At 57.4% G+C, this 26,897-nt stretch overlaps 1 protein-coding gene across 7 annotated transcripts in view; it reads right to left on the reverse strand.

Annotated features, from left to right (window-relative positions):
- Window positions 1–461: 461 nt before the first annotated feature.
- CHD5 (chromodomain helicase DNA binding protein 5) overlaps window positions 462–26,897 on the reverse strand; it is a 59,464-nt gene continuing 33,028 nt past the window's right edge. For 3 of the 7 annotated variants that reach the window (XM_027572278.2, XM_027572268.2, XM_027572286.2), the window contains exons 20-41: window positions 25,697–25,828; window positions 23,379–23,496; window positions 22,162–22,286; window positions 20,975–21,206; window positions 20,695–20,805; window positions 20,259–20,431; window positions 19,534–19,708; window positions 19,078–19,170; window positions 18,775–18,863; window positions 18,334–18,467; window positions 17,767–17,911; window positions 17,271–17,430; window positions 15,523–15,602; window positions 15,133–15,250; window positions 9,378–9,467; window positions 8,586–8,723; window positions 8,206–8,314; window positions 6,506–6,638; window positions 5,921–6,116; window positions 4,973–5,136; window positions 4,570–4,623; window positions 462–3,939 (exon numbers count right to left, since the gene is read on the reverse strand). In XM_027572278.2, coding sequence (XP_027428079.1) covers window positions 3,712–3,939; window positions 4,570–4,623; window positions 4,973–5,136; window positions 5,921–6,116; window positions 6,506–6,638; window positions 8,206–8,314; window positions 8,586–8,723; window positions 9,378–9,467; window positions 15,133–15,250; window positions 15,523–15,602; window positions 17,271–17,430; window positions 17,767–17,911; window positions 18,334–18,467; window positions 18,775–18,863; window positions 19,078–19,170; window positions 19,534–19,708; window positions 20,259–20,431; window positions 20,695–20,805; window positions 20,975–21,206; window positions 22,162–22,286; window positions 23,379–23,496; window positions 25,697–25,828 — 2,997 coding nt within the window. In that variant the 3' untranslated portion in view covers window positions 462–3,711. Of the gene's footprint in view, window positions 4,000–4,569; window positions 4,624–4,734; window positions 4,850–4,972; window positions 5,137–5,920; window positions 6,117–6,505; window positions 6,639–8,205; window positions 8,315–8,585; window positions 8,724–9,377; window positions 9,468–15,132; window positions 15,251–15,522; window positions 15,603–17,270; window positions 17,431–17,766; window positions 17,912–18,333; window positions 18,468–18,774; window positions 18,864–19,077; window positions 19,171–19,533; window positions 19,709–20,258; window positions 20,432–20,694; window positions 20,806–20,974; window positions 21,207–22,161; window positions 22,287–23,378; window positions 23,497–25,696; window positions 25,829–26,897 lie in introns of all 7 variants that reach the window. The other 4 variants (XM_027572314.1, XM_027572294.1, XM_027572302.1 and 1 more) reach the window with 3 other exon arrangements.

Below are 26,897 nucleotides of genomic sequence, written 5' to 3' on the forward strand. Positions count from 1 at the left end.
AATCCTGACCCTGGGGCAAAGGGTCCAGTTGGGAAAAAGGGCCCTGGCGGGGGCGGGGGACTGAGACTGGGGACTCTGAGGCCTGCCACCGCCCAAGTGATTCGGGGATAGGGTGTCCCCCCAGTACCCTGCACACACACGTTCTCTGTTGCCGGGAGCTACTGTGTTGAGTGTAGTGAGATCAGGGTCCAGGGAGGCCTCCAGGGTGCCACTGGGCGCTCAAGGTTTCTCTGATACCATGTTGTTTGCATTTAGGGGTGCAGGCAGGAGATACAGGCACCGCCCCCTCATGGGGCCCCCCTTTCCCAGCAAGCCCCTCGGCCTCATGAGGCCATGTCTTCTCAGGTGGGAGGCAGCTTCGGATGACACCCCATCCCCCACAGGCTTCCCCTGTCTCTAGCTCCCACCCCCATCTTAGATGAGTGAGGATCTAGGAAACACTTTGATTGAATCCTTTCCCAAAGGATTTATTAAAACACAGAAAACCAAGACACACACACAGAGTACAAAGTAAAGGGGATTGTGTCGGCTGCAGACCCTGTCCAGCCGCCCACGTGTCCTGCCAAGGACGGGACAGGTCGCCACTCCTGGGGGCTCAGCTTCTGGCTCCAGCCCCCTAGCTGGGACCCTCCCAACTCACCCCAAAAGCCCCTGGCCCCTTTGCTGGCCTGGGGCTATAACCAGGGCCAGGGGCCCGGCCTCCTTCGCTGGGCCAGATGCCAACCTGGGTGGGGGTCTGCCCCCTCCCTCCCCCCCCCACGCTCCAACGCACAGGGGGCAGGACCCTTCCCTCACCTCCAGCACACAGGAGCTGAGGGGGGCTGGGGGCCCCCAGCTCCACGTCAGGGGTTCAGGACACACACACACACCCAACGGGCCCTTTCTGGGTTATCGCACCTAAAAAAATACTTTTGTTTAAAAAAAATCTGAAAACTAAAAAAAAACCCAAAACACAACGCCAATGACTTTGGGCTGATGCACCACGACCTGTAAACTTGCGGAAATAGAAAATGGGGCGGGAGCCAGCTTCCTCGCTGGAGACCACGGTGGCCGGGGGACAGCCGCAGGCGCGGCAGGGGGACCGGAGGCCGAGGCCAGGCCAAGACCTCACAGCCCCGCCTCCCAACCAAGCCCCGCCCCCTGCCCAGGCGCTGGAGGCACTGCTGTCCCTGAGCCCACCCTCTCCATGACCCTCCCGGGCCCTCAAGAGCCCTGGGCCCCGACACTTGGGAGCAAGAGCTACAGGGTCACGGGGGCAGGACTCGACCAGCCAGTCCGGGCTGGGGAGGCCCCAGAGGACCCCGGAAAGGGACCCCCCGGAGAGCAGGAGGGCAGGCACCTGCACCAGGTGTGGGTATCAGCAGGACCTTGGTTGTAACTTGCAGGAAGCCAAGGAGCTTCTGAAGGGGGCTTGCAGAGAGGGTCTCCTCACAGGGACTGCACTTGCGGGGCAGGTATGTGCGAGAGGGGGGCCCTCCGGACACGGTCAGTCCAGCCCACGCGCCTCTTGTCACCTGGGAGCCTAGCAGGCAATGCGTTCTGAAACTGAGGCCCAAAGGTGGTTCGACAGAAAGCCTACTCAGCACTGGTTTAAATAATAGGGTGGCTGGAAACAAAAATGCGGGCTGACGCTGTAGGATTCTGCTTGTACACAAAGCCCCTCGTTCTGTCAGCAGCAAAAACCAAACCCAGCTGGGAGATGCCAAAGCCCGTGGATGCCCCTCTCCCCCACCACCCCTTGTGGCAGGAGGTTAACTGATAAACTAAGAAGAAAACAGTCTGAGATCCATTTTCCTCTCCCAAACCAGCCGACCAGAAACACCCTCCCCAACTGCCCGAAGCCCCCCTCCCGGGCCTCCAGGTGCTGACTGTGCAGAGCTGAGCCCTTCCCAGACCTGGCCATTGCACACACCCAGCTCCGGCCGAGTAGAGGAGGGGGAGGCCTGGCATGGAAGCACAGATGGGGGGACAGAGGGAGGCTTCCTGGGGAGGAAGGGCTGACAGCAGGGGGACCACCAGCCCTTGGGGCAAGGCAGTGGAGATGCGGGCCCCTGCCCTGCCACCACCATGGGCCTCCTGGCTGGACACTCAAGACCCACCCACTGTGGCCAAGGTGGGGGGCCAGCACTGTGCCTAGTGAGGCCAGCCCCAGGGCTGACTGGAGGTCTGGGAGGGAGTGTCACAGGGCTCTGGGTTGGGAGGGGGCTCATGTGGTCACCTCGCCGGAGGCCTGAGCCAGGAGCCTGTGCGCGTGGCACCCACAGGAACCCCAGTGGACTGGGGCAACCCTGCCCTTCCCAGAAGGCGAGGCCAGCGCTGCAGCAGGCACATCAGGAAAGCTGCGTGCCGCCTTCAGGGTGTCACCACCGCGCTCCCCGCCCCCCCCCCCCCGCCACGGTGCCGGGGCTGACTCGGCCTGGGAGGTTCTGAGACTGAAGCGAGGGGACACCAAGATGGAAAAAGCTCTGGGCTCCAGCCCTCAAGGGGTTCACAGAGAGCACCCGGGGCCCAATGAGGGCTGGCTGATTGCCCAAGAGGCCCCCAGACAGACCCCCAAATCTTGGCCCCTCCTGGATTCTGTAGCCAGGACACTTCCCCAGGAAGCCCCTTGCCCAAGGCTGGGAAAACCCTTCCAGGCTGAGCCAGACAGAGGAAGCACCGGACACAGACAAGCCCAGAGCCTGGCCCACTCCCCCCACCCAGCAGGGCCCTCACGGGAGACCACTGGCTGAGCGCGGGAGGGGGGCCGGTGGGGGTTCCCCAGAGAAGACGAGGCAGGAAGCCTGGATGCTCCAGCAGAGACGGCTGGACAGCCATCAGGTCCAGTCCCCCGCCTCCGAGCCCAGCTTTCCCCAGGCCCTCCGACAACACAGTGGGGGCAGCTGTGGCCCCGGGCCGGGTGGCAAGTGACCATATCGGGGCCTCTCCACGGACAGGGGGACAGGCGTAAGTCCGGGACCCAAGGGGTGGCCCAGCTTCCTTGCATCTGTGGCCATGAGACTGAATGGGGAGTGTGTACCGAGAGCGGGATGTGACGGGCCTCCCAGGGCACGGGGCAGGACCAGGGTCTCCAGGGGCACCCTCAGTGCCACAGTGACCTGCCCTGCTAGAATGCTACCACACCGCAACAGAGGGCAAGCCCCTTCCCGCAGAGGCTGAGACAGGCTCTCAGCCCCTACGCTACGTGCGCGGGCTCCGCTCCTCCCCTCCTCCTGGGAGCACAGGCTGCGTGTGGCCTGCCACGTAGCACGACAGCCATCCGCTCTGCTAACACAGTCCAGGGCCTGCAAGACATGCTGGGCCAGGGACAGACACCTGCTGACAGGCTCCCCTCCCCCACAGAGATAGCACATACCTGGTGGTCTCCAGCCCCGGCAGGAAGGGGGTGGAAGATACCCCAGCCCCGGGCACCAGCTGAGGTCTCTACCCTGGGGGCTGGGCAGCCACTCCTCAGTCCTGACCCATCCAGCACTGGGGACCCCCGAGGGGCAGGGGGGCCAGAACACGGGCAGTCAGGCCACATGGACGGGATGGGGTGGGCGGGGGCACCCAAAGGGCTCCCCAGGCGGGCTGAGTCCCCGGGCCAGCAGCAGCGTTTCTAGGATCTTCCCTTGAAGCCTGGAGCCCGTTGACAGAGAGACGTGAGTGCTGCAGGTTAGACCCCTCCATGCGTCACTCAACTTTTATATCAAGACAGACTCGTTCAAGTCTTCAATAGGAAAGTGCAAAAGATGTACAAATAAATGAAATCTCCTCTAAGAAGTTGTCCGGCAAAGGTGGCCAAGGGGTACGTCCCGGTGTGGGGTGGTGTGACGCTGGGTGGGACACTGGCATGATGATGAGGTGGCACTTCTGGGCTCCGGCCCAGCCAGGCTGGGCCTCGTCCCCCATGTGATGGCATTTTTCAGTTTCCCTTTCCGTCCCAAGATGGCATGGCTCCTAAAAAGGCGGTAGCTTTTCTCTCCTGTGGGGCTTGGGCAGGTGGCCCAGCAGGCGTGGCTGCAAGAGGCCGATCACGGTCACCTCGCTGAGCAGCCAGGTCTTCTTTAGAGGGGAGCACCCACCACCCGTCCCAGCCAACTCCCATCAGAAGGAGCTCCCGAGCCAAGACCTCGCTGCCACACTTGGAGGGCCCAGAGAGGCCCTAGGAAGAGAGCGTTCTGAGGGGGCGGTTGGTCTGGAAACCCCCAGCGCCTCCACCCCGAAGTGGCAGTTCTTACAAGGATGCGCAGGGCTTGGGGGACCCAGGGAGAGGAGGCCGGAGTGAACTAGTGGTTTTTCGGAAGTAAGCTCCCCTCTCCTAGCCATTAACCCTTACCCCCTCCAACCCCGAGCCGCCCTCCTTGCCCTGGGCAGGGAGCTGATGTCCTGGGGCACCCACCACCCCGTTGGGCAGTGGAGGCAGACCCGTGCAGACCGGGTTTGGGGCTGACTCACTGCCGTGGACACGCGTGCACACTGACACTCGGGAGGCACGCCCAACAGAATCAGGGCTGATCCTGGCCAGGCCTGACTCGCCAACCCGAGGAGGGGGACAAGGGACCGTGGGCCGTGCAGGTGCAGGCTTACCTCAGCTGGAAATGAGCACTGCAACAGAGGGAAATCGCGGGGGCAGCTAGATATCTGTGAGAGAGAGAGAGAGAGAGAAGCTCGGCTTGCCTGGGCTGGTGGCGGGCAGGCCAGGCCCCCGAGGGGCACCCCTGCACGTGCTGCCCAGAAGCGGCGGGCACCTACCGGTCACATAGGGCCCCAGGGGCATCTGGTTGTAGTTGACAATCCCTCCCGGTCCAGGGCCCCGGAAGTTGGGCCCAAAGTTGTTGTTGTACATCTGGGAGTTGCCGAAAGCGCCCTGGAGGCAAGGACCCAGGTTTAAAGGTCGTAGTCCCACACCCCTCAACCCAAGCCCCAACCCAGGGGCGCCCAGGGCTTGTGTGACGGGGACCCAGCCCAGGGCGCACGGGCTGAACCTGACCTGCTGGATGGTGGGGTCACCGGCTCGGTTGGTCAGGCGGCTCAGGATGCTGCGCTCCGACATCTGGAGACGGGCAGCCACCGGGGGGATGCGGGACAGCATGGAGGGCAGGCGCGTCACATCCGCCTTCATGTCACTCAGCAGCTCCTCCAGCTGGTTCAGGACTGCGGGACGGAAGGGGGGACGCCGAGGTGCTGCTGACGACCAGCGGGCTGGTGCTTATCCACAAGGGTGTGTGATCGCCCGGCCCTCCAAGCCCACAAAGCACAGACTGGCCACCTGGGCGAACAGCAGGTTTCTCCAGGGACCCGAGGGCTGCCGAAGGCAGAGCCAGAACCTCTGGGCTTCCTCCAGGCCCTCTGCCAACACCCACCACCCCCCCGCCCCGGCTCCCAGGGAGGCCTGCGGCCCTGGCCCATGGCTGTCTCAGGAGACATCTCCCAAACACAGCAGGGTCCAGCAAGTCCAGGGGCTCTCGTGTGCGCTTGGCCTTGGCTCCCCCCACCCCTCTAACCAGCCTGGGAGCCTCCTGAAGACCTGGAGCACAGGAGTCAAAGGTCTGAATCCCGGGAGATCTTGGGCAATTACTTCACTACCCTGGGCATCAACGTCCCTGTCTTTTAAAATGGGGTAATAAACCTTATCACTAAAAGATACCAGGAGCATTAAAGAGATGCCGTGTGTTTAAAGCATATGGTCAGGGCTTGATAAGCAAGAGTGTGTAAGTCGAGCAGACTTCTGTGTTACCAACCCCCAGACCAGGGCCTACAGGGAGCAGACCTTGAGAAGTCCAGAGAAGGGAGGGCCTAACTTTCCCTGGACTGGATGCTGGACTGTCCCATCCTGGCCAGGAGGCGACACCTTCTGGGCTGACCCCTGCCCCATCGGCGGCCTCATCGATGGCCGAGGACCCACGGGGCAGGAGGAAGGCAGGCAAGGCTCACTCACCCTTGTGCAGGACGGCATTGGCCGGCTTGTTCCCGGCGAGGGACTCCTTAGACAGGTGCTGGTGGCTCTCGGCCAGGCACTCCACCTCAGCCAGGCGGGCGTTGAGGGCCATGGCGGGGTGGTTGGGGTCCTGGGTCATGTTAAGGTACGCGGCCCTCCGGAGCTGCTCCTCGATGACCAGTGCCTGTTCCAGCAGCTGAGGGATGGGGCAGGAGGGACTGAGCGCCAACCTGGCCCCTCCTCCACCAGCACCCACTCCCACAGGCCCAGGATCGGGCAGAAAGGAAGGAGGGAGGACACGCTTCCACCCATTCCCTTGTCTGCTCTCAGCCCCCACCCCCCTCAGAGCTCTCACCAATCTGGGTTTTCCACACCATCAACCAGGGCAGGGACACTTGCCCAGGGGGCCTGGCCCAGATCAAGGACCCAACACGCTGTTAGTTGATTGACTACATGACTGACTACTACGTCCAGATACGTGAGGAGGGGGCTGCTCTCGGGTAACTGCCTTGCCCCCCGCCCCCTGTGTAATCTGCCTTCTTGCAGCAGCCCCACCCCTGCAGGCTCTGGCCTTTGGGGACTGACCTTGAACCTGCGGGCCAGAAACTTGTTCTTCATCTCCAAGTAGTTACCCTTGTGGATCTCAGACTTGAAGGGCTCGTTGAGGATCATGTATCTTGGGTCATTCTGGATGTCCTGCCAGCGGGCGTAGCCATGCCTGGGTGGGGCACCGTTAAGGGCAAACCCGGCCATAGGGTGGGAGGTGGGAGGGCGAGGGGGGACCAGCCTGGGGTCAGCATCCCGGCTGTGTGCTTTCAGACAAGTCATTAACCTTGGCTGCCAGGCGAGCAAGTTGATGATGACTTGACCGCGGACACTGGCAAGTGCCCTCAGGGGTCCAGACAGCACTGAGGCTTCGGGAGTCGAACCCTTCATCCTAACAACCCGGAGGGCAGAACCTTCGAGTCCCAATGCCCATACCCGTGACCGTGACCTCGTTTGGAAATGGGGTCTTTGTAGATGTAGTCAAGTTAAGAAGGGGTCATCCCGGATTAGAGTGGGCACCAACCCAGTGACTCCTGGCCTTCTAAGAAGAGGAAATTTGGACCCAGACACACAGAGACCCAGGGAAGAAGCCCATGTGACCAGAGAGGCAGAGACTCAGGACCCAGGGACTGACAGCCGCCACCAGAAGTGGGGGGGAGGCTAGGAAGGGTCCTCCCCGAGAGCCGCCAAGGGAACAAGGACACACAATAAAATTATCTTGCCCAAGTGAGTGAGGGGCAGGGGCAGGATTTGAACCCAGGCAGGCTGGCTCCAAACACCTTCACCTCCACGACAGGAATCTACACTATGGCCCACAGGCCGCACTGGCCCCCAGCCCACATTTTTTTAAACAAATTTTACTGGAACGTGGTCACACTCACTTCTGTCCGTGGCTCCTTCTGCAACAGTGAGAGCAGAGTAATCGCTCTGCAAAGCCTGAAATATTCACTCTGTGGCCCCTTCCAGGAAAGGTTTGCTGGCCCCGATTCTAGAACACTCCCCCTCTCATATAACCAGGTCAGCTTTGCTGAGGGGCTTTCCATGGGCAGCTTCGTGGCCCTCCCTTTGCCACTGGGAGGTCTGTGCTCAAATGTCACCGCTGAGCACCTATCAGAAAATGCAGCCCCCATGCCCAACACTCCGTTTGCTCCTCGCCTGCTCTATCCTGTTCTGCTGAATGCTACACTCCGCTAACTTACGGCGTTCGCCGTTGTCCCCAGCAGGATCTGAGCCCCAGGTAGACAGGGATTGGGGAATGTCGTTCAGGGTTGCATCCTCCATGCCTGGCACACACGAGACGAGCAATCAAGACTGACTGGATGAATACGAGCCCCCCCCTCCCCGTAAGCGGCGATGCCCCCTGCAGGCATCATTACTGGGAGGAGGGCAGGAGTTAGGGGTATTTGTTGTGGAATCAGAGGGATGGGCTGTGACTTATTAGCTGTGTATCCCTGGGCAAGTCACGTGGCCTCTCTGAGCATCACTTCCTCCCCTGTATAACGGGAATCACGGTGGTGCCCCTCGGAAGGCTGCTATGTGGATGGAGTGAGCACTGGGCGGAAAGGGACGAGCCACAGCCAAGGTCATCACCATCATCACCATCGACACCAGGAAAGGGTCCTCAACACCTGATCAAAAGCGCTGGCTCCTAACTCCTCATCCCACACACCCCACGTCCCTCCCTGAGGTCCACAGAGGAAAGGCCGGAGTCCTGCCCGGCCAGGCTTGGCCAAGGATACGTCACGATGCCGGCCAGCAGCCAGTAGTCATGGCGCCGGTGCCAGATGTCATAGATTTTCCCCGAGGACACAGCAGCACGTTCCTCGTTCTGCCACAGTGTGTGCAGCTCTGGGAAGCCAGCCAACGGGGAAGCAGAATGAGGTGCCCCCCAGGCCCTCCCGAGGGTGGGCATCGGAGAGTCTCTTCCTCACCACCCACCATCTCCACCCCCCGGAAGTTCAGTATCTCAGGGTTATCGGGAAAGGCTACAGAATGCACTTTTATCAACCACTCACACTTTAGTATAAAGTAACCATCTGCCCAGACTCCCGGGACCCGCAAAGTGAGGAAGCCTGTGACAACAACTGCCCTCGCTCTGCCCACCGCCTCAGCCCAGTACCTGTGAAGCCCCCGTCTGCAATGTTGAACATGAACTTGAACTTCCCATTCTTGTCCTCCTTCTTCCCTTCCTCATCTTCCTCTTTGTCACCATTTTGCTGTGTGTCAAGGGGCTCCTTCTCCTCCACTTTGGTGTCATCTATGGGAGGACAGACCCATATTCATTTACCCATCTGAAAGGTGCGGCCCAGGGGCCTCTCTCTGCCAAGCACTGGGGACTGGGGACCCAAAGGCAAGTGGGAGCCATAGCTCATCATCCTCAAGGGGCTCACTGCCATGAGGGATTTTAAACAGACAAGCCAGCAGCCCCTCTCTTGTCCTGAGCAGGGAGGGTGGGCTCCAGGCCCAGGTGCAGCTCCCCCACTCAAAGAGGACCACCTGGGAACACAGGGCCGAGCAGCCTGAAAAGGGCACATTAAGTCAGAGGCCAGCAGTGCTGTCCTGGAGGGTCTGATCCGAGGATGAGCGTTCCAGAACATTCCAGCACCTATGGGTACACAAAGTCTATGACTGAGCCCCAAATACTCCAGGCCAAGCTCTGTGACCAGCTCTCCTTTCTCCTGGTGGTGGCTGGGGCCACAGGAGGGATTAGGAGAGGGGGCAGCATCTCCCCCCCGGCCGAGGGCTGGTGAGCCCAGGCTCCTGCCCACCAGCTCCAGCTAGGTGGGTGAGGGAGCAGGGGTTACGGATGGATGGTGGCGCCCATGGAAGCTGCAGGAGGCCCAACGGAGTCCAGACGGTGCCCTCAAGAGCCCATGGGACACAGGACAGAGCACACACAAGAGCCCCAAACCTGGCCTGAAATCACTGCCATCCCCTCTGCTGTGAATCAAGCTTAGCTCCAGCTTGTCCAGAATTTTCTCCTTCTCAGGAAGCACTTCTTCTGCAAGACAAAGGGTGTTTGCAGAGTAGGGAGAGGTCCGGGACAGACAAAGGGGACTCCGGGCGGGGTGGCTTTCCAACTCCATTTCACCCACACACAGAATCCCACCTATCACGTTACCGAGGAGTCCAACTGGGCCATATAGGAGGGGTCCTCGGGGAAGGCAGAGACGAGGGGCGTGGACGCCCAACACCGTTGCCTCGCCGCTTCCTTCTCACCCCCACCCCAGCAGCACCCCACCCCCAAATTCCTCAAGGAACAGTCTCGAAATCCTCCCTACCACAATGATACGCAGAGGACTCAACGTTCTGACAACATGGCAGGACTTCATTAACACAAAACCCTCTTACGAACACCCAGAAATGTCAGGCAAAATCTATCACCTTGGCAAAACACACAGTGAGCTCACAAGGAGAAAAGGAAATTGTCAGTGCCATAAAGGGAAGGGGGTGAGTGGATGCCAGGCAGAGGCCGGGGGGGCTGGGGCTGCGTCTCGACACCCAGACAGGGAGGACGAGGCTGCGAGCCCCGAAGACCAGAGAACCAGAATGCAACATCCTCCAACAGCATGACACCCTCCAACTGCTGTGCACTCAGCGAGAGACAGCTCCGTCCGATGCCTCACGGCCGAGCTGCCAGGACCATGACTGTGGAATCTAAACCGTGCCGCCCCAGCAGAGAGAGCGCCATCAAGACTGGTCCCAGACCAGCCAGACCACCAGCGAGACCACGGGGCCCAGGGCTTCTGGAAATAGAGCAGGGACATTCCTGCTACTCAGGTGACACGGGGTTCCCATGGATAAAACAATCCCCGATAAAGATGCAGCCAACCAAATTTCAGAAACCATTTATCCATCCACCAGAGAGAGAGAGAGAGAGAGAGAGAGAGACGAGAAAGATGAGAATCCATAATAAAAGAAGTCCACAAAAAAAAAAGGGAAACTAGAAAAAGCCAGCTAAAACTTCTAGAAAGAAAATACACAATCATTAACATTTTAAACATTGTAACTGCAGAAATCTGAGATGTCCTCCAAGACTGTCGGACCCTTGAGTACAAGCGGGGGTGGGGGGGGGGGCACAGGTGACCTTCTAAGAGGGAGATTATCTGGGTGGGGCCTGACCTCATCACACCAGCCCTTGAAAAGCAGGGTTTTCTCCAACCAGTCACAGAAAAGAACACCAGAGATTCAAAGTATGAGGTGGATTTGGCACACAATTGCTGCCTTTAAGCCTGAAGACCAAGTGGGCAAGGAATGTGGGCAGCTTTCAGGGGCTGAGAACAACCCCCATCTCACAGCCAGCGGGAAATGGGGCCTCAGGCCCCCACCCCAAGGAGCTGACGTCGGCCAACAAGAATGGGCTTGGAAGCAGATTTTTCCCCTTGAGCTGCCAGACGAGAACTCAGCCCAGCCAACGCCTTGATGTCGGTCTTTCGAGACCCTCAGCAGAGAACCCAGCCACACCAAGTCAGACTTCTGATCCACTGAACTGTAAGCTTGTAAATGGGTGTTGTTTTACGAACTGAGGTTGTAACAATTTGTTTTGCAGCCATAGAAGATAACACAAATGGGAAGTATGAAGAAACAAAACAGTATAAAGAAAACAATATAAAGAAAGAAGAGGAAGCTAGATCTAAAGATAACTCAAAAAGCCTTGCAGAGGGGCGCCTGGGTGGCTCAGTCTGTTGAGAGTCTGACTTTGGCTCAGGTCGTGATCTCAGGGTCCTGGGATCGAGCTCCGTGTCAGGTTCTGTGCTCAAAGGGGAGTCTGCTTGTTCCTCTCTCTCTGCCCCTCCCCACTGCTTGTGCACTAGCAGGCATGCGCACGCTCTCTCTCTCAAATAAATAAATAAAATCTTAAAAAAAAAAAAAAGCTGTGCAAGAGAGACAGGCAAAAAAGAAGTAAAAGACGTGAAAGGTACACCAGCCCCCTATTTGGCTAACCTTGTACCTGCTTTCTTTTCTTCATCACATTTGGAGTCTGTTGTTGAACAAAGACATATTTCTGTTTATGGCTGATCGCCTGCCTGCCCCACTAGAATACAAATTCAGTGTGAAAGCTGTGGCTATTCTGGTGTATTGCTTGTGTCCCCAGTACTCAGGATAGCACCCAACACACAGCAGGCCTTCGATACAGGTTTGCTGAATGAAGGAAGGAAGGAAGGAATCGATGAGTAGTAGGAATGCCAGGAGAAAATAAACATAGTGGGGACAAAGACAATACTCAAAGAGGGAATGACTGAGAATTTTCTCACAATCAGTGAAAGACAGAATACTTAGCTTTAAGAATCACAGTCACAAGCAAGATAAATAAAAATTTCGTTGTGGTGAAACCACACATGACCAAACACAAACAGAATATCTTAAAAGTGGTCTTACCATGTCAGGAAAGATAGAAAAGGCAGCTTTCCCACAAAGGAGCAACAATTACCTTGAGAGCAGCCTTCTCGGCACAGTGGAAGCCAGAATACACAGGGAATACACATCTTCAAGTGCTGAGGGAAGGGGCGCCTGGGTCGCTCAGTCAGTTAAGCGTCGGACTCTTTTGATCCTGGCCCAGGTCTTGATCTCAGGGTCATGAGTTCAAGCTTGTGTTGGGCTCCACTTAAAAAAAAAAAAGTGCTGAGGGAAAACCCCTATCCTCTCTTGTGCTTTGCCAACTATTATTCAAGAGTAAAGGGAAAAATAACACACAATGAGAGAATTTTCCACACACAGAAATTTGCTGAAAGCACCATTAAAGGGTGTACTTTAGGAAGAAAGACACTTTAGGAAGCAATGATGAACAAGGAAGCAAACACAAAACTGCTAAGAATGGTAAGATCTAAATAAGGATTAAGGATTTCGAAATAGGCACCATAACAAATTTGGGAAATGAAAACAAGTTGAAACTAAACACATGGAAGATGGAAAGGGAGTGGAGCTACGCACAGCCCTTCTCTTATTCAAGAGGGATACATGTTAAAAGCTTAAGAGTATAAAATAGGATTGACTATAAACTTTCCAAAGGAGTTAAGGGGGAAAAGGGAAATATAAAGAAAGTCTGATCAATCCAAGAGCCAGCAGGAAAGGAGGAAAAAGAAGGCAAGGGTAATATAAAGCACAGAATAAGAGAGTAGAAATACATCCAAATATCTAGCTATTACAATAAATGTAAAGAGATCAAACATGCCAGCTAAAAGATAGAGATTCTGTGATTGGACTTAAGATAACAAGTCCCGCTATACACTGTTTATAAGACATATACTGAAAATGTAATTACACAGATTACAAGTAAAGGAATGAGTATTGACTATACTTCAATAAAAAAAAATGTTTTAAAGTAAAGGAATGGAAGAAATGCTTGCAGATCATATATCTGATATGGAACATGTATCTATAAAGAACTCCTACAACTCAGTATTAAAAGACAAATAACCCAATTAAAAAATGGGCAAAGGACCTGAAAAGACATTTCTCCAACAGAGATATACAAATGGCACACGAAAAGAAACTCAACATCTTTATGCATAAGGGAAATACAAATCAAAACCATTTGAGATACCCCTTCCCACTCAGTAGGATGACTATAATCAAAAGACAAATGTTGTCAGAGTCACCTGAGTGGTTCAGTCGGTTGAGCATCTGACTCTTGATTTTGACGCGGGTCATGATCTCAGGGTCATGCTCAGCAGGGGGTCTGCTTGGGATTTTCTCTCCCTCTCCCTCTGCCCCGCCTTGTGCTCACTCTCTCCCAAATAAATCTTTTTTTTAAGATTTTATTTATTTATTTGACACAGAGAGACACAGCTAGAGAGGGAACACAAGCAGGGGGAGTGGGAGAGGGAGAAGCAGGCTCCCCACTGAGCAGGAAGCCCACCTGTAGGGCTCAGTCCCAGGACCCTGGGATCATGACCTGAGCCAAAAGCAGACGCTTAAGGACTGAGCCACCCAGGTGCCCCTCAAATAAATAAATCTTAAAAAAAAAAAGACAAGCATTGTCAAAGACATGGACAAATCAGAATCCTCGTACATTGCTGATGGGAATGTAAAACAGTGCAACCACTGGAGCAAACAATCTGGCAGTTCCTCAAAATAGTAAACATAGAGTTATCATACAGTCCAGCAGCTTCACTCCTAGGTAGATACCCAACAGAACTGAAACCTATATCCACACAAAAAAACAGGACATAAATGTTCACAGCAGTCGAAAATTAAAAACAACCCAAATGTCCATCAACGATGGCTGGATAAATACAATGCAGTATATTTATACAAAGGATAAAGGGATGAAGCACTGGTCCATGCCACAAGATGGATGAACCTGGAAAACATTATGCTAAGTGAAAGAAGCCAGACACAAAAGGGCATCTATTTTATGATTCCATTTACATGAAATGTCCAGAACACACAAATCCATAGAGACAGAAAGTAATGAGTGCTGGCTGGGGTGGAGAGGAAGAAATGGGTAATAAATGCTAATGGACATGAGATTTCTTTTTGGAGTGATGGAAATATTCTAAAATTATCTGTGCTGATGTTTGCACAACTCTGCGAATATACTAAAAATCTCCAACTTGTACACTTTAAATGGGTGAACTGTGGGGCGCCTGAGTGGCTCATTCGGTTGAGCATCTGACTCTTGATTTTGGCTCAGGTCATGGTCTCAGGGTCCTGGGATCGAGCCCTGAACTGGGCTCTGCGCTCAGCGAGGAGTCTGCTTGTCCCTCTGCTCCTGCCCCTCCTCCCCCTGCTCACACTTGCGCCCGCTCTCTCTCTCTCTCAAATAAACAAATTAAATCTTTAAAAATAAATAAATAAAATAAAATAAATGAACTGTATCCTGTGTGATTATATCACAACAAAGTGTTTGTATGTACATGTATTTTTTAAGTAAAAAGACAGAAAAACATAAACCAAATATATACTTCACAAAAGTAAGATCCATCCAAATCAGCCTAAATAAACCTTAAAGCAAAAAATATCAGGAGGAATAAAAGGGTCATTATAGAAGAGGCACACTTCACCAGAAAAATATAAAAAACCTAAACCAATATGCACCTAACAACCCAGTCTCAAATGATGTGAGGCACACTCTGGCCTTACAAAGAGAAAGACACCGATCCCCAGTCATAGTGAGAGATCCTAACATAAGTCTCTCAGACATGACAGCTCAAAGCAAACCAAAAATGAGTAAGGATATAAGAAACTTGAACAAAATAATGATCTAATACGTGTATTTAGAACCTCACAACTCGGCAATTCAGAAAATAAGCATTCTTTCCAAGCACACACGACCATTTACAAAATCATACCATATTACATGATACAAAATCATACCATATTACAAAACCATATTATGCCAGGAAGCAGGTTTCATTGACATCATGTAGAAACGGTATCATACAGACTCATGTGCCCCAACCACGGTGCAACAGAGTTAGAATTCACTAACAAAAAGACAGCCCAACAACCCCCGAACTCTGCATCGCAGGAAAAGTTGAAATCCACTGTAGAGACCTGAGCCCGTGGCTCTCTCCTCAGCCTGAGGATCCCATTGCACTAGGACAGAGCCTGCCACCCAGCCAGGGAGAGAGGGAGGGGAACACAGCCTGGCCGCCCTCCTCTGACCCAGGGCTGCTGAGGCCAGAGGCTACGTTGGGGGTGGTGACCGCGGGAAGCCGCACCTTTCGGCAGCTGCTCTGGGGATGGCGGGGCCTTCTCGGTCTCCTCCAGCCGCTCCTTGCCATCTGCGCTCTCATGCTTGTCCTCGCCCTCCACCCTGTCCAGGGAAGTTGGCAGGGCCTGGGGAAGACAGGCTGGGTAGGGATGCTGCGGGGCTTGGGGCCTCAGCAGCGTGGAGGGCAGAGGACGGGCACTGGGCACCAGGAACTCTCCTGTACCCCGTCTGTGCTCCCAACCGGCTCCCCCAGGCCAAAAGGCCCAAACACGGTGCCAGGAGGCCTGGTTTCTAGCTGCCCAACCAAGGGCTGAGAGGGTTTCCAGACCCAACCCCCAACCCACACCCGCCCCCCCCACCGCCCCGCCAGGGGCCCAGACAACAGCACCTTCCATACCTGGATTTCTGGGGGCTTCTTCGGCTTCTGAACCCCCAGCTCCTTCTCATCCATGTAGCCCAGCTGGGCTTCCATTTTGTCTGGAAGATCAAAGGACAGAGGTGAGGTAGGTGGGCTGGGGCAGGCAGGGGGTGAAGGGCAGGAAGTGGGGGTGCCAGGTGGCTCCATTTGGGCCAGGCACCTCCAGGAGAAGGACAGGTGAACCAGGTGAGCCAGAGACCCCAGGCTAAGCCTGCAGACATGGGGATCCTCGGAGGACCTTGGGCCCAGTGAGGCCAAAGCCACAGGCTGATGGGACAGGGCTGCCCACAGCAGGCCCCCCCCCATCTAAAAGCAAGAGGTGAGGTGAGTGGAGGCAGGCCTAGGAGCCAGGACAGCTGGATGTGGTTCCCGCTTTCTGGCTGGCTGACAAGCCGTGTGCCTTCCCTTACTGACCTTCCCTTACTCAACACACTGCCGAGTGCTGGTGACTCTCGCCCTGGGAGGTGGGCCCTAGCCTGTCCCACATCATGGATGAGAAAACGGGGCTCACAGAGGGCCAGGAAGCAAACCCAGGCCCGCCCGCTCCCAAGGGCACACTTGTGCCCAGAAGCAGCAGGTATGTCCTTGGAGGCAAAGGCTCCCCGGACTTCACGTGTCACCTGGGCATCGGTAGGTCAGCGCCAGGCCTGCGAGGAAGAAGATGCTTTGCCCAAATAAATGCATGGATCACCAAAAAGATACTCAGACAAATAACCCATCAAAGAAGAGCAAAGGATCTGAAAAGACATTTTGCCAAAAGAGATACAACAGGTGGCCCAGAAGCACATGAAAAGACTCTCAACATCTTCAGCCGTCAGAAGGACACAAATCGAGATCTCGGGGAGACACCATTTCACACCCGCTAGGATGGCTACAAGGAGAAAGTCAGACAATAAATAAACACTCGGTGAAGATGTGGGGAAACCGGAACCGTCACATGTGGCTGGGGAGAATGTAAGAAAGACGACGTGGCCTCTGCGGAAAAATCCGGCAGTTCCTCAACACGTTCCGCCCTGTGACCCAGCAACGCCGTTCCCAGCTACACACCCGAGAGAAACGCAGCGAAGAAATGTGTCCTCGCTTGAACATGGACGTTCACGGCCATGCACCACTCGCAGCATCCCTCACATTTTTCACACTGGCCAAAAAGTAGAAACAACCCCAAATCCATCAGCTAACAAATGAATAAACAAAAATATGGTTCGTCCATACAACGGAATAGTATTCGGCCACAAAAAGGACTGAAGCAACAACCCACCCTACAACGTGGACAAACCTCGGAAACACGCTAGAGAACGAAGCCAGACACAGGCGGTCACACAGGATATAGTTCCATCCGCCTGAAAGGTCCAGAACAGGCGAACCCACAGACACACAGTAGATTCGTGGCCGCCAGGGGCCGGGCGGGGAAAGGAACAAGAAGTGACTGCTAACAGGTACAAGCTTTTCTCCGGGTGATGAAAATCTTCTAGCATTAGAGGTGATTCATCCCCGTGAATATACTGGTAACTCCTGAACAGTAAGGTTTTTAAAGACTGAGTGTTGTGATATGTGAATAGCCGTTAAAAAGAAAAAGTCTGAGCAGAGCAACATTTCTGCAGGCAGAAGCTTGTGGGCGGAAGGGAGGCTGTCTGTCATGGGTTGTGCGGAGGACCCGGGCTCTCCGGGGACCTTGCCACCAACCCCCCGTGACCCAGGCGCCCTCCCTTGCTCATCGGAGCCCAGACCTGGCAGGCCCAGTGGGGTCGGCAGGAGGTGGGCAGGGCTGGCGGGCACTGGCGTGTTGGGGTCCGAGGAGATGACCTCGCTTGGCTTCTTGCCCTCGGGCCCCTCGGGGATCAAGTCCGGGGTGCTGTACTTCCCGTTAACGTGCTCAAACTCCTGAACCTGGGGCGGGAGGCAGGGAAGGAGAGAGGGAGGTGGTCTCAGCTCAGACCTAAGGGCCTCAGGGCGGTCGGTGGGACTGGGGGTGTCCCAGGCTCGGGATGAATGCCACCTCCCCCCAAGGCTGGCTGAGCCAAATGCACTTCTAACCACAAACCGCTGTGCCAAGCCCCACCCCCCACCCCCACCCCCCCACCCAGACAGGTCTTCAGAGTGGTCCCTCTAGCCTGACTCAGTGTCCTGAGCCAGGCACTTGCCCTCTGCCCGCTGACCCCCAGGGGGCACACGAGGGCCATGGGGGGCCACCAGGAAAGGCCCAGGCAAGGCTTACTCACCCACCTTCTTCCTAACTAGTGACATGACCCCGATGCGGGTAAGCACGTGCTGCCTCGAGAGGCCCTCACGGGGCACGCCGTCCGCGAAGGTCTCCGCGCCGTCAGCCCCCGGCTCACACAGGTGCCGCATGAAGAGGGACACATAGGCTCTGGGGTGGGGGTTACTGGGGCTCAGGGAGTGGGGGGCCAGCAAGGACCCTCTGAGAGGGCTGGCAGGACCCCCAGCAAACCCCCTGGCTGGAACCGTCATCCCTCCCCTGCCTCCCAGCCAGGCCTGCTGGGTCAGGCCCCCAGCGAAGGACAGAGGGGGCCTCCCCTGGGAAGGGAACCTCCTAGGACAGCCCTTGCCCTGGATCTGGTCTAGCAAAGGTGGCTGGTCTGTGTCTTCTACAAATGAGCCCTGCCCGGGCCTGGACCCCAGCCACCAGAAGCCCAGACAACAGTGAATCCTCCAGACAAGAAGCCCAGGGCGAGAGCACAAACGAGGCCCGTTGCGCAGTCTCGCCCAGTGGAGCCTGCCCCACTCTGTGGTGAGCAGCTACACCCTGGGCCACCACCTCAGCCCCTTTACCTAAATTCCTTCTCGCTCTTCCCTCGAAGGTCCCGCACCAGCCAGTGGGAGTTGAAGGCGTCCTGGGGGGGCATGCCCCAGCGCATGATGGCGTTCAGAAAGGCCTTCCGCTGCCGGGCGTTGAAGCCCAGCACCTGCGTGAGCAGGGAGTGGGGTGGGGGGGGCAGAGAATTCAGGGATGGGGAGAAAGGCATATGGAGGGGAGGAGGCGGGGAGGAGCACAGAGAAGGCAGGAGCCTCCAGCTAGGGCAGGACCCAGAGGGCAGAGCCCAGACCCAGAGTCTGTCCTGGCCTCACCTCTACACAGCTGTGACCCTGGGCAAGCCCCTCGCCCTCCTGCCTCCACCCCTGCTCCATACCCCAGAGGTGTAGCAGGGGCGAGCTCTTTGCTCTGAGGAGGGGGCAGGGGAGCTGGGGAAGGGGTGTGCAGGCGGGCCCCACCTCGATATTGCCACCCACACGGGCGAGGAGAGGTGGCAGGGGCTTGTCCCTGTCACTCTTCAGCTGCCTCCTGGATTGTCGCCGTCCACCTGGGAAGTAACCCCACCACAACTCCTCACTGGAGCCCGGGGTGTCCTGACCCCCCACCCTATCCACCAACTCACCCCAGGACAGCAGGATCCCTCAGGACATCCCCCAAAGGATGGACAACTGTCCTGATGATCCCGGGAGACCCCAGGCCGACCGTCAGCCCCCTGACAGAGGTCTGGGCCCCAGGCCAGGGTCACCAGCCACGAGACTCACTCTGCCCTTCGGGCCTTTCCTCAAAGTCCTCGTCCTCATCCTCGGAGCCGATGGAATATTCGGACTGGTTATCCGAGAGCTCGTCCTGCCACTCTGGGAGGGGCCGCGTGGAAAGGCAGTGAGTGAGGCTCCAGAACACCCAGGGCTATGCCGAGCCCCTAAACCCCAGCCCAGGAGGGAGTGACAACGAAAAGAGCCCCGGCGGAAACTTCCTGTGAGCTCGCCGAATCCCACCGGCCCTGCACTACATCCTAAGATACCGTACCACGATCATCCCTCTTTCACAGATGGGGAAACTGAGGCTTGCCCAAGGTCAGAAGTCACCGGACCACCAACCATCTAGCTCCCCCAGATGCCCAACAGCCCACACTTGCTCCAAGCCCCCTTTCTCCAGAAAGCCCCCCACCACTCGCTACTCTCCAGTGCCTGTGGGCGGGTGCTGCGGGGGCCACGCACCCTGGTCCTCCTGGGAGGCGTCGTTGTAGTTGACCTGCTTGCGGATGCGCTTGCCCTTGCCCAGATTGCGGGCCAGGTCCTCCTGCTGCTGCTCGTAGTGGTGCCGCAGCAGCTTCTCCCAGTAGTCGGGGTCCACGTTCTCCTCCTGCTTGATGATCTCCCTCTCCACCTCCTCCTGGAGACACAGGCGCGGGGACCCCATGACGGCAGGACCCGCAGGCACAGGCCCCGGGGGCTCTGGGGTGGGGCCAACAGTGGGCACCGCTGCCCCCTGGGAGCCTCACGCTGCCTCCACCTCACCTTAGCCTCTAGGAGCTCAAGGCTGAACCAGAAAACCTGCCTACTCCAGGAAGCCACCTTGATCACCCCAGCCCCAGAGGGTCTTCATCCTGCCCCTAATCACAGTCGTTCATTTATTCATTCGTTCGTTTGTTCGTTCATTCGCTCACGCCACAAGTATTTCCTGGCCTTGTGCCAGGCATTGGGGTACAGAATTGAGTAAGCCCCACCCCTGCCCTCAGGAGGCTCCGGTTTCCTGAATGATAATTAGCACCCAGATCTGCGTGGAGGGCGGTGGGACTGAAGGGTGGAGAGGCCGATCCGGAAAGACCCGGAAAGACCCAAGGCCTGACCTCCGGAGTGAAAGTTTGCGGGGGGGGGGGGGGGGGGGGGGGGGGATGGGCGGGGCTGCGGCGGGGGCGGGGCCGCGGCGGGGGCGGGCTTACCACGCCGTCCTCCTCGCGCACCACATACTGCGCCACCTTGAAGGAGCTCAGGTACTCGTTCATATTCTGCAGCTCCGTGTCGTCCGTGGCGTCCTGGTTTCGGTCCAGCAGCTTGGAGATGGCCGCATCGTCATAGTGGATCACACTGCTGTCCTCCACGTCCTTGTTGTCGCCTGGGGCAGACAGGGTGCGGAGTGAAGGGACAGCCTCCCGACCCTGGCCCTTCCCAGCCCCTAGCAGGGGCTGCAGCGGAGGAGCATGGTGACCAGAGAGGGGAACCTGCCCACCCGACAGTCCGCGGCTCCCCAAGTGAGGGGCCGGTGGGGGCGGGCAGGCGAGCGCGACCAAACGCAGGAAGGGCGGAGCGGGGTTCCTCTCCAGGAACAGCCACTGGAAGCACAGGAGGAGCTGGGAGCTAGGCTGAGTGAGCCCCTACCTGGCGGGGTGCTGCCATGCTTCTTCTTGGCGCTGGCAGCTAGGGCTCCCCCTTTGGAGGACTGGACATCAGGGATGGGCGTGACCGGCCTCTGGCCCTGAGACATCATGCCTGTAGAACAGAGTCAGAGGGACTGCAGGGCTAGGGGGCAGTGCCCAGAGAGGCTGCCCTGGCCAGGAAACAGGGAGCAGAGGAGAGAGGCAGCCTGTGGGCCCCGCGCAGGCCCTGGGATGGGTGTGTCTGGAGCAGCCCCCACCCCCTAGCCACCCTGGACACCCACCCTCCACGTCGTCCTTGAAGAGCTCCTCTGTGCCGAACTTGAGGATGTCGTCCAGCTCCTGCTTCGTCATGGAGCCGGACTTGGAGCCGAGGCCGGGCCGCACCACCAGGTGGGTGAGCATCATCTTGCGCTTGGCCACCTGTGTGATGCGCTCCTCCACCGAGGCCCGAGTCACGAAGCGGTAGATCATCACCTTCTTGTTCTGTCCAATGCGGTGGGCGCGGCTGAAGGCCTGGGGGCAAGGGGCAGCTCAGTGCTCAGGGCTCAGCCAAGGGCTGGGGGGGGGGCAGGGTCGGGCATGGGCATGTTCTGTGTGGAACGAGCTGTGTGACCCCATGGAAACGCACACGCGTCAGGCCAGCTATTCTCCCTTCCCGACTGTGGGTAGTCTCGTGTGGGCCTGGGTGCCCTCGCACGGGTGGAGCTGGGCATGGCTGCGGGTGGGCAGGGGCCAGTGTGCTGGATGTGTCGAAGCCATATGGGGCTCAGATGGCAGTCTTGGGGAGATGGGGTGAGTGAGCCGCTGATGGGACTGCACAGCCACCTCGGGAGGGCAGCAAGGCCCGGAAGCTGCCCGGGGCTGTGTGCATTAGGTGTCTGCGTGATGTGACCGTAGTGTGTTTCTATCTATGCGGGTGACTGTGCACGGGTGCACATGTGTGCATGAGAAATGAGTGTGTGTGTGTGTGTGTGTGTCCATCCCTGCCCCGGGTGGGGTGACCAGGCGACAACAGTGTGTGTCTTTACTCCCACAACCCCTACCCCCTAAGCCCTCCCACCCTTCCTCACCAGCCCCTTTTGCCCCCTCCATCTCATCTCCCACAGGCTTCTTCCCCCACTCTATTTCCCTTGCTTCCTCCCAAACTGGCTCCCTCTCGGTCCCAGGACCCTCTCCTCCTGCCTCCTTCCATGGCCTTGGTCCTAAGAGTGATGGGACAGACCAGGGGTTACCAGGCACACAGACTGTCGTGAGTCCTTGGACACCTTGCCTGTCCTCTCTGGGCGCTTCCTCTTTTGTACAATGAGGGAGCCGGAGGGACGGGGCGAAGCCTCCACTCACCCCCCACCCCCCGGGCCCCTCTTGGGGCCGGGATTCCCTGAGACACAGTCTGAGGGGGAGGGATGGAAAGCCCACAGAACCAGGGGTGGCAAGGGGCTGAGAGGGTTGTGGTGTCAAGGCCACAGACCTGGATGTCATTGTGTGGATTCCAGTCCGAGTCGTAGATGATGACGGTGTCTGCCGTGGCCAGGTTGATGCCCAGGCCCCCCGCCCGGGTCGAGAGAAGGAAGCAGAACTGCTGCGCCCCAGGGGCTGAGGAAGAGAGGCAGGTGCCCAGTGGGGTCAGAGCAGAGAGGGAGGGGACAGGGCAGCAGAGAGCGGCGGGGGAGAGGTTCCGAGAGGGAAGGGGGTGCTGGGGACCGTGACCCTTCATGGACAGCAACAGTCCCAGCTGTGTTCAGGGAAGCTGGAGGAGGCCGGGAGCCCAGGGTGGGCGCAGAGCAGCCCACTCGAGCCCCACTGAGCCCCCAGCTGTGCTCTGAGCCCTGACCCAACAGGAGGGAGCCAGAGTGGGAAGGAAGTGGATTTTCAAAGCCCAGATGGGCAAAGAATAAACTACAAATAGCCCGCAAATATGGGCAGAGGCGCTAATAAGGGTCAGCCCCGGAGAGCTCAGTCCTTCGTGCCCTCCCGGCTTTGCCTAGCCCATGAGGCTGTCAGTGTGGCCAGGGGACACTCGGAGTCACAGCTCCAGGGCCCCAGCGACCCTGCTGGGCAGTCCCCACTGTCACAGGACAGCTGGTTCTCAGGCCCTTCATATGGGACCTGGGACTGCCCTGCACGCCCACAAGAGCTGCAAACAGGTTCCCAGTCCTCCCAGTGCCTCGGCCACTCCCACTTCCATCTAGATCCTGGAACCCTGTACTCGCTCTACCTCCAACACCAGTGGACAACGGGAATCGCTCCTTTGGGCATCTGGGCCGTGGGGCCCCAGGTGGAGGCGTCCATCCCGCACTGCTCCTAACTGCGGGTTTCCCTGGTGTCAGCATCCGAAGCCCGCAGGGGTCAACCACACCCACAGCGCCAGCTTCATTTAGTAATAGAGGTGGTACTTTCCTCCCTATCTGCCCTTCTCCTTGTCCAGTTCTCAGTTCTGAACAGGTGTTACCTCCGGGGCCCCTCAGCACCCCAGCTGGCCCCCGGAGGTTCCATGGGATTAACCCCTTTGAGCATTTAAAACCAAGGGTGAGCTGTTAGGACCTGAGGACTGGTCTGCTTTCTTCAGCCACTTGAGGGGAAGCTAATCTGAACATACATTTGGGGGGCCTGGCTAAGATCTTAGCCTGGGAGAAAAGGCAGACATGGGGTCCCCATCAAGAACCCCCCCGGGTGAGGCAGGGGTACCATTGAATCTGTCGATCGCCTCTTGTCGGAGGCCCCCAGTGATGCCACCATCAATCCGCTCATACTTGTAGCCCTCATACTCCAGGAAGTCCTCCAGAAGGTCCAGCATCTTGGTCATCTGCAGGGGACATGGTATGCCTGAGGGGCTGCCACAGAGCAAGGAACCCCATGGGGCCATGGGCAGGGACCCCATGACAGCTGGGGGAAGACAGAGCCGCCTGCTGAATGGGGAGATAGGTGAGACCCAGGCAGACCTGACGGGGCTCTGTGGAGAGCAATGCAGCCTCCAGCCTCGACCCCCGGGGCCACAGCATCCCCCACGCCGGCCCCACAGCCATCTGCCTAAAACACAGCTCTAAGCATGAGCCTCCCTGCTCTCACCTCACAGAAGAAAGTTCCAGCTCCTCGCCCTGGCTTTCCAGGCTGGCAGGACTATTTCTCAGTGCTTCCCCCATACCACCCCAAATTACCTGGACTCTCCTCCTGGAATGCCCACCCCTTTACTGCCTAGGGAACTCAAACAGCACCTCTTCTGGGAAATCTTCCCTGATTTCGCCTCTCCTTATAAGAAGAGGAAGGCAGGGGCACCTGGGAGGCTCAGCTGTTAAGCATCTGCCTTTGGCTCAGGTCATGGTCCCAGGGTCCTGGGATCGAGCCCCGCATTGGGCTCCGTGCTCCACAGGAAGCCTGCTTCTCCCTCTCCCACTCCCCCTGCTTGTGTTCCCTCTCTCACTGTGTCTCTCTCTGTCAAATAAATAAATAAGATCTTAAAAAAAAAAAAGAGGAAGGCAGTCCCTTCGGGGCTCCCATACCCCTGTGTACCTCCCTTCATTCTTGAGAGATAGTTCAGCTGGATATAAAACGATCTAGTCCCACAGGGTACTGGAGATTTTGCAGTTGTCCCCTGCCCCCTACTGTTGCTGATGAGACGTCTGAGGACAGTCTGATCATCATTCCTCATAGGTACTGAGTCTGAAGTGCTGACTTCCCTGTGATGTGTCTGGGGACCTGTTTGCTTGGATTTAATCTATCTCGCTTGGTACTCCAGAGTGCACTTGAGATCTGAGACCTCGTGTCTTTCCCCAGGTCTGCAACCTCACAGAGTCCAGCTTCATCACCGTTTTCTCTACTTCTACGGCTCATGTCAGAGGATTACCGGAGCCTCCCAAGGGGTCCTCCAGGCAACTTATCATTTCTAAGCTCCATCTCTCTCTGCTGCATTCTGGGGAGATCCCTCAGAGCCAGGTCCATTCATCAGCATTGTCTTCACCAGGGTTGAGAGTTTATCCAATCTTTTGAAATGTTTTATTTCAGTTCCAGGCAGATTTTCCTATCCAATTCTCGTTTCATTTCCTCCTGCTTGTACTTAACTGATTTCTTCTTGATTGATGGGTGTTACTCCATTAATTTTGAGGATCCTAAACATGTTTGTCTGAAGTCTTTTTCAGGCTATTCTATTATTCTTTTCACTCAGATTCTACCTACTGTTTTGTGGGATGTCTTTTCAACATCAGTTTTGGAGATGGGGTTTGTCGGCTCCTTTTGGATGGGAGGGCTCTGTCTCTGGAACTTTCCCTCTGTGCACATTTCTAGTTGTGCAGTTCCTTCTGTTTGGTCTCTTGAGGCCTCAGCCCAGAATCCTGTCTTATGTCGGCAGGGGGTTGGGGGGATTGTGGATCCAATCTCCAGGCCAGTCCACAGTCCCAGGCTCGTTCAGCTTTCCCCAAATCCCTTGGCCTCCCACGGGCCCATGATGGGATCGGGGCCTGCAGGCAGGAGCAGCTGTTCCCACTTTAGTACACAGAGGAGACACATCCTACTCTGTGGCTCTGAGCAAGGGGCCTGGCTCAGTCCCACCACACGGAAGCATTTTTACCACCAGTCCCCCACAGGAACACTGCTGTGACTTCCATCACAGAGATGCCCGCAGAACTAAATAACTGTGTCTTTACCTCCATCTCCCACACCGGACTCTGAGTGTCTCAAGGACAAGGACCGGCCCCGTGCCTAGCACAGAGCCTGACGGAGAACAGATACAGCCAGAGGGAGGAAGGAACGACGACACAGACCAGCTGACCCCCAAGGCTGCACAGCACGCCTCTGACCACCCACGAGGCAATGCTGTGAGTGCTGGAGAGGGCCTCCTGGCGCTGCGCCCATGCGGGCTCCTCCCAAGCCAGCCCCGGGGCCCCTCTGTGGGAAGTCAGGCTGCCAGGGCACTGAGGGTTGTGCTCCCAGCTGGCAGGGGTGCCCTCTGCAGGGTGCGGGGTGGAGGCTGGGGGAGGCAGAGGTCGGCCAGCCACCCAGGGCCAGCTCACCTGGGAGAAGATGAGCACACGGTGCCCTTCGTCCCGCAGCTTCTTGAGCATCTTCTGCAGAAGCATGAGCTTGCCTGAAGACTTGACCAGGGAGCTGCCATCATAGGAGCCATTGGGCAAGACAGGGGCCTCCTGTAGACACAGCAGAAGTTGGAGCACTGGGGGGCTTCCCCTCTCCCCTCTGGCTCTGCACCAAAGAGGCCCACAGGGATGGACAGAGGCCCAGTAACGGGCTGAGCACAAAGCCCGAGCCCGGGTCAGGCCAGGCTCAGCAGAGGCGGATGGGCCTCGCATCTCACGGGCCCCTCCCCAGCACAGCGTTCCCAGGCAGAGCCAGACTGGTCGGCCCACCCTCAGTCTCCCCCTGCTGGCACTCCACCAAGGCACCGGGGACATCAGCGAACAGGCGGATGACAGAGTCTTAAGCTAAGCCGGCCTTCCCAGAAGGAATTATGCCTCGTCTCTGGGGTCACTGGAGGGCGCATCCTGGCCAGGCCAGCCCCTGAACCCCAGCTGGGCAGGATGTCAGTCCAAAGGCCCCTGCTGTGCCAGAGTGGCGAGAGCCATCTGGGGTGGCCTCAAGGGCAGATCACCCACAGCACGGCCCCCTGCGCCTCACTCTGCTGTCCGGGGGGAGGGCGTATCCCCTGCGGAGGGTTTCAGCGAGAACCGGAATAGTAGTGTGGGTGGTGACAAGAACAGCAGCGCCAGGCTCTCTGCGAGGGCACACTTCACGTGCACCTCCGCATCTGGTCCTCACCCTCTCAGGCGGATGCTACTGTCCCATTTTAGAGAGGAAAAAGCTGAGGCTCAGAGAAGGACCACTGGCTTTTCTGAGACCACAGGGCCGGAGCTGGTGTCCGACCTGGGGTCTAGTCTCTCACCCAGGACCACACATCACAATCACCTGGGGCCCCACTCAGGCCTTCCTGACTCCCTTAGTGACTGAGTGCAACCAGATCAGCCTGGGGTCCCCTGCTGCGGAGGCTGGAGGGGACCTCGGGGTGCCCCACTGCCCCCCACTACTTTATGGTCATGAGGAGGGGCCAAGGGAAGGAGAGGGCCTGAGCAGCAGATGGAGGTAGGCTTTCAGAACCTGGCATAATGGGGACCCACATCACCTCTCAGTCCTCATACTCGGGGAGGGCTGAGGGCTGAGCACCTGCCACCACAGCCAGGGCCACCCGTGGCAGCCATGCAC

Source organism: Zalophus californianus, chromosome 4 (assembly GCF_009762305.2).
Source record: "Zalophus californianus isolate mZalCal1 chromosome 4, mZalCal1.pri.v2, whole genome shotgun sequence".
Taxonomy (NCBI): domain Eukaryota; kingdom Metazoa; phylum Chordata; class Mammalia; order Carnivora; family Otariidae; genus Zalophus; species Zalophus californianus.